This window comes from Hibiscus syriacus, unplaced genomic scaffold, assembly GCF_006381635.1.
Source record: "Hibiscus syriacus cultivar Baekdansim isolate YM2019G1 unplaced genomic scaffold, ASM638163v2 tig00004797_pilon, whole genome shotgun sequence".
NCBI classification, from domain to species: Eukaryota; Viridiplantae; Streptophyta; class Magnoliopsida; order Malvales; family Malvaceae; genus Hibiscus; species Hibiscus syriacus.
Genome location: NW_024062032.1, coordinates 1,613,102 through 1,622,889, shown reverse-complemented (window position 1 = coordinate 1,622,889; position 9,788 = coordinate 1,613,102). Strand labels below are relative to the sequence as shown.

Below are 9,788 nucleotides of genomic sequence, written 5' to 3'. Positions count from 1 at the left end.
AACTTTTGCTTGTCCTTTCTATTTTTATCAGAAAAAGAATTGAACAATGGAACACGAAACTCAGCAGCAAGGAAATCCCAGTAACCCAACTGCCGATCAAAACGCTGCTTTGATCAACTCCTTCATCGAAATCACTTCTTCTTCCAAAGAAGAAGCCCTCTTCTTTTTGGAATCCCACCAGTGGGACCTGGACGCCTCCGTTTCCACCTTCTTCGACAGCAATTCTACCGCCGCACAACAACCGCGCTCAATCGCGCCTCCCGTCTCTGGCGCCGTTAACAACTCTCCGACTTCCTCACCCTCTGATTCCGCTGATTATTCTCCCTCGCAATCGCCTTCTAGGTCCCGCTCCCCTTCTCCTGCCCGCCCTTCTCGCCCCCCTTATACGCTTAGGTCGCGTCGCAACGCTGATAAGAAACCGTCTGGTAGCGACGGAAGCAACGCTCGTGGCGTTCGTACCCTCGCCGATCTGAACCGGTCCCCTCCTGGTGGGTCCGACAGCGATTCTGATGAAGGCCAGGATTATTTCACCGGCGGTGAAAAAAGGTATAACTCTTTTACCGTGGCCTTCATTTTTTGTTAGGATTTTTTGTTTTGCTTCTTTAGTTTGTTTATCTGGGTGAGCAGTGGGATGGTGGTTCGAGATCCTTCGAAGCATCACGATGTGGACTCGATTTTTAATCAAGCGAGACAAGCAGGAGCGGTGGAAGGATCTGATTATATTGCACTTTATTGCTTCTAGCTATGCACTGGAGTTGTTAAGATTTCGGGAAGCTGGAGTTGAAGTTGCCTTGAAGGTAATATTCTAATCTTCGATTCTAGATTTAATTGTATTTTTCATGATAAAGTTCCATTTTCATGATAACCTATATAAATATTTCAGGACTTCAGACATGGGACAGACATCCCCGTGCATTCTATAACTTATTTGGGCAGGCAGATAGGGTTGAGAAGGTTGCTGAAACCATCCAAAGATTGGTAGGGTTCGAGATTCCTATAATATATTTTGAAAGGTTAAAATAGTTGTTATGTTAAACTGTTGCAAAATGCTACATATTACAGGAACAGGGTGATCTGAAGCTTAGAGTGCAGACTTTGGAAGCTGAAAGGGCTTTCCAACGTGTTAATGTTGTTCAGAAGACAATAGGAAGTGTGAGTTAAATTTTATAATTATATATATATAATTTTTTTCTTTTTATCTAATTTTATAGTTTGGTATATGTTTTTAACTATGAAACCATTTAAAATTCCTTTAAACATTATTTTGCACTGCTGAATTATTGGCTTTCCCATATTTCCAAGTGGATGCAGGAAGTTTCTTTTTCTTTGGGTAACATTAAGTTCTCTTACATGCATCCTTCCATAGGTTGGCAACTTGTTAGCTAGGGATGTAGGCCCCGCATGATCCCCTTCCCTTACTGTACTTGCATTCCCTTGGCATTCTGTTCTAATGGGGTATTCTAGAGAACTTCGAAAGTGATGGGATTTTTGACAATGGAGTTCATGAGTTGCATGATGTGCATGCTTTTCATGTAATCGTTGTAATGGTTTTGATGGTACCAGTTGCAAAGTTGGGGTAAATATAAGCCAAGATTTATGAGGAATACAAGATTAAGTAGGGTCATGAATTCTTAAGGATTTCAGTTCTCCCTAGCTTTCCAAATATTATCTGTTAGTGCAATTACCCAGTTGGTTTTTCCCTCTATGTTGATGAAAACAAGTTTTCTTTGCAGATTCTGAAGGATTTTCTGTTATGGGTTGACAAGGATCTTGGACCTTGGGGTCCACTTGTGATGTAAGTCACATTGAAATCCTCCTATAATTTCTTTACGCTTCCATTAGCATCTATTTTTTTGTTTACTTTATGCATTGCATTTGATTTGCTATTGTACCAATCTAATAAACGAAATATATATTGTTCATTGTTGTCAAGACATTTTTCAACTGATTAGTTGTGAATAAAAATATCATAACGTTTTCCTTTCAACTTATATTTCTTTGTTGACTTGCAGGGTTGTTGCTTACTTTCCTTTCACACTTAAAGCTTTTGCATTGAAAGCCATTGTTCAGGTATTTTATAGTGTACTGGTTCATTAAAATAAAGAAATATGCATTTCAACGCAGAAGAGAGTGTGTATACATTCTGTCCATCGCTCTTATTAATAAATATATGTGCATCAATAACAAAATGGTTCAGCGAGATCTAGATGGAAATCGATGTTTCAAGTGATGAGCATTGACTTTTTATTTACTTCCTAATCTTTCATAATCATAATTAATTATAGTTAATTTTGGTAAGTAGCTTGTATTTCATAATTTTCATTTGATATATTAAAACAAGAAAATTGTAAGATTTCTTTTATCTTCTTGTGGAAAATTCACCATTAACAAAGGTAGCAAACCTTTGTATATGTTGTTTATCTTAATTAGGAACAAGTACAACCCTTTTCTAGGTTCATAACAGTTCCATGAATTATGCGCTCCTTTATTTTAAACATTGCTTTCAAAGTGCTCATATTTGTCTACTTGAATGGTTTATTTAATGTCCCTAGGTTTTCTGTGACCGATAATTTTAGGCTTTCGACTAACTATGTAAATTATACAATTTGATTCAACTAACTTTTGTCAAACTTCCTGTTCTAGGACATGGCAGGGTTGATAGGCCATGAATTGGAGATTAAGCTTGAGGAGTACAGTAGTGGGCAGCCTGCAAATATAACACATTTCTTCTTTCCCCTTTTCTGTATGACGAGAACTTTGAGTTTTATCACTAGTTCACTACTAGTGATGGTTGTAAATGGTCTGTTTGTGTGGTATAGACTACAAATTGTTCTTTCCCATCTTAGGTGTTATTATTGTTTATTCTAGTTAACAATGTTGAATTAAATTATATTTTACGTAATTTAAACTTTGATTTATTATTATGGATTTCAAGTTTCTTGTTATGGATTTCAAGTTTGTTGTTATGGATTTCAAGTTTGTGTCTTAATTAAAATTTATGGTTGTTAATTAGATAAAGCTAAATGATATTAAATTTAGGTGTTGTAGAGCAGAAATTAAATATGCAAAATCAATTAATATTAACTAATGAAAGGTAATTAGCGACGTTTGTATAGAAAAACGCCGCTATAATTCTCGACCTTTTGTGGCGTTTGTTCCAAAAACGCCGCTATAGATCTGACCTTTTGTGGCATTTGTTCCAAAAACGCTGCTATAAATCTCGACTTTTAGCGGCGTTTGTTCCAAAACGCCGCTATAGATCTCGACTTTTAGCGGCGTTTGTTCCAAAACGCCGCTATAGATCTCGACCTTTTGTGGCGTTTTTTCCAAAAACGCTGCTATAAATCTCGACCTTTTGCGGCGTTTGATCCAAAAACGCCGCTATAGATCTCGACCTTTTGCGGCATTTGTTCCAAAAATGTCGCTAAATATCTCGACCTTTTGCGGCATTTTTTGTTATCAAACGCCGCTAACTTTAGCGACGCTGGTATTACCGGTGCTTCTTGCGGCGTTTTTTCTATTGCCGCGATTACTTTTAGCGGCGCTTAAAAACGCCGCTATAGGACAATAAAAACACCGCTAAAGCTCTGTTTTGCTGTTGTGAAGTAAACCCACCCTTAGAAACTAAAAGTAATTATTGGAAGTGAGCGGATTCGAAATGAAACCTTTTAAACAAATTCCCTAACTTCAAATCTGGATAAATTGTAAGTTTTTGTACCATTTTAGTATCTAAATGTTGTTTTATAAAATTATATTGAATATTTAGTTTATGCTTTATTTTGATTTTAGCTTTTAAGTATTTAATATAATCGTTGATTTGACATTTTTTTCAATAATATAATATTATTTTATAATGATATATCAATATCACCATTAAGTGTTTAAAAATGAATATTAAAATAAAATCTAAATTAAATGTTAAACTGATTTAAAAATAAAATAAAATTTAAATACTTAAATAAAATAAAAATTAATAATTTAAGCATTAAAATATAGTTTAGCCTCAAAGTTTATCTCTCTTCCTTCATTGGCTTGTACAACATCTACACATGAGTTGCAATCACCATCTCTCTCTCTCTAGATTTTCTTCTTCCTCCTCCCACTCGTTCAATAATGCCGTTCAATATCTTGAATTCTTTACTAGTTAGTAGTTACTATATCAACCCCCACTACCTGCCTTTTCAAACCAGATCTTGTTCTTCAGTTGCCTCCCACTTTCTTTTACCATTTTAATTCAACTCTTGTTTGTTCTTCTCCTTCATATTTATATACCCTCAAATCACCTCCAACACCCAGATTTGTTTTTCTCTATACCTCCAATTTCTTCAATCCAATACCCTCTTTCATCAAGAATCCGGTCTAGTTTAATTCTCCAATGGCTAGTCCACTCTTCCACGAAACTCTCTCCTTGGGAGGCTCGGGCCATGGTCAGGGCCTGCAAATCCTTCCGTTTAAGACCAGTAAAGTGTCCTTGCAAGTTTTGCTCTTACATGGCAACTTAGATATTTTGGTCAAGGAGGCTAAAAACCTACCCAACATGGACATGTTCCACAAGAAGTTGGGAGATATGTTCGAAAAGATTGACTTAAAGTTTAGTAGCAAACTCGATAGCCACCATAAGATAACCAGTGATCCGTATGTGGCAGTCTCGGTGGCGGGTGCTGTGATCGGGAGGACTTTTGTTATTAGTAATTCCGAGAACCCGATTTGGATGCAACATTTTAACGTCCCCGTTGCACATTATGCCTCCGAGGTCCATTTTGTTGTCAAAGACGATGATGTTGTGGGTTCACAGATCATGGGAGCCGTCGGGATTCCGGTCGAACAGCTATGTTCAGCTACAAAAATTGAAAGAACCTTCCCTATCCTTAATGGCAAAGGGGAGCCTAGTAAGCCTGGAGCTGTTTTGACATTGTCAGTTAAGTACACTCCAATCCAGCAAATGGCTATTTACTCAAGGGGATTAGGTTCAGGACCGGACCATCATAGGGTCCCAGGTACTTACTTTCCTATTAGAAAAGGATGCAAAGTTACTCTATATCAAGATGCTCATGTCCATGATGGTTTGCTTCCCAATTTGGAGGTTGATGGCATTGTTGGATATGAGCATGGGAGCTGCTGGCAGGACATCTGCAATGCTATAGGTCAGGCCGTCGTTTGATACACATTGCAGGCTGGTCTGTATTTCATAATATCAGACTTGTTCGGGAAACCGATAAGGCATCGAATACCACGTTAGGCGATCTTCTTAAACTTAAATCTCAGGAGGGTGTGAGGGTGCTGCTCCTTGTATGGGATGATCCTACTTCTAAGAGCATTGTAGGATATAAAACGATCAGCAACTCAACAATCTCCTTTTATCTGTAATAGCATGTTCTAGCTTTGATAAGGCTCTGTAGGTTAAAGGGTCATTTTTCTTCCTTTCTTCCATTAAGAGTCTTTGTCTTGAGTAATTAAGGAGTATCGGTACCTTGTCATATAAGAATCAATTCGTTTGTTTTGTCCTTCAAGTAGAAATTAGTCTTTTTTTGGGCTTGAATACACCGATGGTCTCTAGGATTTGCAGGAAGGAATCATGGGTACAAATGATGAAGAGACTCGCCAGTTTTTCAAGCACTCTTCGGTGCAGGTATTGCTTTGCCCTCGATCGGCCCGAAAAGGAAGCTGGGTAAAAAAACCAGGTCAGGATCATTAGTTACTAGTTATGATCTGAGTGTTGTTGGTTCTGTAGTATTAGCAACTAATGCACTTTGTCGAAAAAAAGCTTATTGCCATATCCAGCAGGGGAATGTCACTTAGGCACATTACACTTGAAATACTCTAAAGCTGGAGTTTGTTCTCATTTGACCTTTGCTTACCAGTAAACTAGACCAATCTATACCCATCATCAGAAAACTGTGATTGTTGATGCCGATTCTAGTTACAACAAACGAAAGATTATGGCGTTTGTTGGTGGTCTTGATTTGTGCAAGGGTCGGTACGATACTCCAAACCATTCACTCTTCAGAACATTGCAAAGGGTGCACAAAGATGACTATCACAACGCTTGCTTCACGGTAACTTATTCAGTTTCCTCACTTTTCCCCATTGTTTGATTTTCTGTATGCAATATTTGACAGGAAGAGTTTATATCAACTGTCCAATATGATTTCTTTGACTTTTTCAATTAAATCACTAATGTCAAGTTGGGTTCATGGGAACTATAAGTGGCTGCTTGGTGCAAACATATGCATATAAGTGATGAATGTGTTAGTATCACGGTGACTGTTTTTATGCTAATCGATAACTAGATCGATATATAGCAATTATAATGCAGTATAAGCATATAGTATTTGGTACGAAGTGGAATAGACTTTGAATATACAAGCCCTGGTGTTGAGGAATCATCTACCACATGAGGCAACATTTTTACTAGCATTAGTCTTTCACCCTCTGTGGGAACCTAAAGCTTTTTGTCCAAGAGAACCTTGGCATGATTTGCATTGTCGAATTGACGGCCCGGCTGCTTATGACATACTCACCAACTTCGAGGAGCGAAGATGCATTTCTAAAGATTGAAAGGATTCCCGAAATTGTTTGGATGACCGAAAATTCGAGCAAGGATGATCCTGAAACATGGCATGTTCAGGTATTTTTCATGTTAATGAGCTGTTGGGGTTACTTATTTCTTTGTTCCATATTTGGCTTTTTCCTAATTCATTGTACCTGTTCCTACTTCCTATGCATTCCCTACTATGAAGGTTTTTCGTTCAATTGATTCCAACTCCGTGAAGGGTTTTCCGCATAATCCAAAAGATGCTACAAAAATGGTGAGAGAAGCCTATGGCTTTTACCTGTTCTTATCATCCATTGTTGAAAGATTAACGGATTATAACCAATTTGTATGTTTATATTTTGTCTAGAACTTGGCGTGTGGGAAGAATGTTCTTATAGACATGAGCATACACACTGCATATGTGAATGCAATCCGTTCTGCTCAACCCTTCATCTACGTCGAGAACCAGTACTTTCTTGGATCATCATATGATTGGGATGCACATAAAGATTTAGGTAAGAAACTTAGCCTTTAGGATGATGAATAAAGGAAAAAATATGAACTAGTCATGTAAAATTAGCTTTCAACTTAATTATCAATTGTTTGCAGGTGCAAACAATTTAATTCCAATGGAAATTGCTCTGAAAATTGCTAACAAAATCAGATCAAATTAGAGGTTTTCAGCTTATATTCTCATCCCAATGTGGCCAGGAGTTACAACCAGCGCTCCTATCCAAAGGATTCTCTTTTTGCAGGTAGACTCCAAGTTTTTGCATGCTAGATGACGTTTCGAGTAGTCATATTCGTTTCATGTCCGGCAGAATGCTCCGAACTGAACATGTGTTGAGTTTTAAGTTCTCCTTTTTAAGACCTTCTGTTAACTGTTAAAACTTGTTCATTCCATATAATTGTTGGTTTCTGCAGCATAAAACAATGCAAATGATGTATGACATCATTTACCAGGCATTGGTGGAAACTGGACTTGAGAATGTATATGAGCCTCAAGATTTTCTAAATTTCTTGTCTTGGTAACCGAGAGCCTGTCGATGGAGTTTCCTCTTTGAATGCTAGCGATCCCACCGCGTCAAATACTCCTCAGGTACCTCCCATCCCTACCTATGCAGACCTCAACATTCCAGCCTGCTAAAAAATGAACCGAATATTGTTAACGCAGGAGCCTGCGAAGAAGAGTCGCCGCTTTATGATCTACATCCATTCCAAAGGTATGATAGTAGACGTCGAGTGCGTCATAATAGGGTCCTCTAACATCAACCAACGCTCGATGGAAGGAACTAGGGACACCGAAATAGCAGTAGGTGCTTATCCGCCTAGCCATTCATGCTCAAACGAACGACACAATCCGCACGGGCAGGTAAGCCGAGATGATACATTACGATGCATTGATCCTAAATACTTGTGTTTGTGTTCCCCAATCAGACGTACTTAAAATGAGTGCAGGTGTACGGATATAGGATGTCACTATGGGCAGAGCATATTGGAGGTTTAGAAGAGAGTTTTAAGCAAATTGAGTGTGGAATGTGTAAGGAAGGTGCGGTCTTTAGGTGAGCAAAACTGGAAACGATACATAGCCGATAAAATGACCGAAATGAAGGGTCACCTTCTCAAATATCCTGTTGATGTCAATCGGACCGACAAAGCGAAGGCACTTCCTGGTTGTGAAACGTTCCCTGATGTGGGTGGGAAAATTCTGGGTTCATTTGTAGCCAGCCATTCAAGAAATTCTCACAATCTGAACCTATTCATCAAAGAAATATGGTGTCTTTTGTTGTAGCTTTGCTACCATGATGATTGGTTAGACCCTCTTTTATTCTTGTTTCGGAGGAGAAAATAGTTTGATGTGTATGTAGATTGAGGCAATTCATGGTTTCATTGATTATAGGTCAAATTTGTTCATTATAAGAGAAATTACGCATCAATATGTTCTCAAAGGAATGGTAAAAGGTCAATTGATCTTGGAATAGTGGACTCTCTTTCATTGACCTTGAATTTCATCATTGCTCTCTTATATAATTTCATGCTCAAAGGGAAAATGAATGACGTTTACTATAAAGGGTAAAATACGCGTTTAGTACCTAAACTATCAAACTTGATCAGTTTTAATACCTAAAGTTTTAATTATTTCAAAATCATACATATTGTTTAATTTTTATTTCATTTTAGTTAAAAACTTAACTTTAAGTTCTGAAAAAATTGAATTAGGTACTAAAACAGACCGAAATAATATTTTAGGCACTAAATATTTATTTTTTTAACGACAGGTACTAAAATGAAACAAAAATTAAACATTAGGTATGATTTTGAAAAAATTAAAAGTTTAAGTACTAAACATACTAAAATTGATAGTTAGATATTAAACATGTAATTTACCCTATTATAAAATAAGAAAAATAAATGAAAATAAAACGAAAAAAATTTACAACATAGCAAAAATGTACACATAACTTAAATTATAATATTGTTAACCCATAAAAGTTTCTATCAATATAAATTACTACACCAAAACAGGTATGTAGTACATATTGCGGTGCTTGTAAATAAAACGACACAAAATGGAGACGTTTGTGGCGTTTATAATAAAAACGTCGCTGTAGACTAATATGTGACGGTACAAAAATGCCATTATAAATATATATTTTAGTGGCATTTGTATAACAAACGTCGTAATAACATTCATAAATAGTGGTGTTTTATCTTGGATGCCACAATTGTATGACACTTAGTAGCGTTTGGTTTTACAAACACCACAATTGCACCAAATAATTCCTTTTAATATAATAAGAATATGAAAACCAAAAATTAAATTAAATCCAACTCACTCCAAAATCTTTCTTTTTTCTCCTCTTCTCTCTTCTACTTTTTTTCTTCCGCCACTGCGAGCACTGTTACTGCACTCGGTCATCGTCGACAATACTTCTTTTTCTTTTCTTCTCCGTCGTGTCGCTCCGGTCTCTCCTCACCAGCACTACTATCAAGGCCAACCTATCAATTGATTTCCTTATCTTTTGCCCCTTTTTTTATAAAAGGAGATTATGAATTTGATGATGAATGGATCGGTCATTGTTAGGATTAAGATGAAAGTCATTGAGATCAACGATGCTTAAAGCTGCTTGTTTTTGTTTATACAAATCATCAATTTAACTTCCTTAAACCTATGAAGTTTAGATTCATTTGAAGGGCAGCTGATCAAACATGTCGAATTCAGTTAGCCGATCACACATGAAGTTTAGATTCA

General features: G+C 37.0%; 1 protein-coding gene and 1 pseudogene across 1 annotated transcript; both read left to right on the top strand.

Annotated features, from left to right (window-relative positions):
* LOC120198777 lies at positions 1–2,846 on the top strand. The gene is made up of 10 exons (XM_039200047.1): positions 1–546; positions 628–724; positions 937–978; positions 1,063–1,152; positions 1,312–1,366; positions 1,465–1,556; positions 1,734–1,795; positions 2,013–2,070; positions 2,644–2,709; positions 2,820–2,846. The coding sequence occupies exons 1-10, from the start codon at positions 47–49 to the stop codon at positions 2,844–2,846; spliced, it is 1,089 nt and encodes a 362-aa protein (XP_039055978.1). The 5' UTR covers positions 1–46.
* A 1,296-nt stretch (positions 2,847–4,142) lies between these two features.
* LOC120198806 lies at positions 4,143–8,388 on the top strand (annotated as a pseudogene).
* The last annotated feature ends 1,400 nt before the right edge of the window (positions 8,389–9,788 follow it).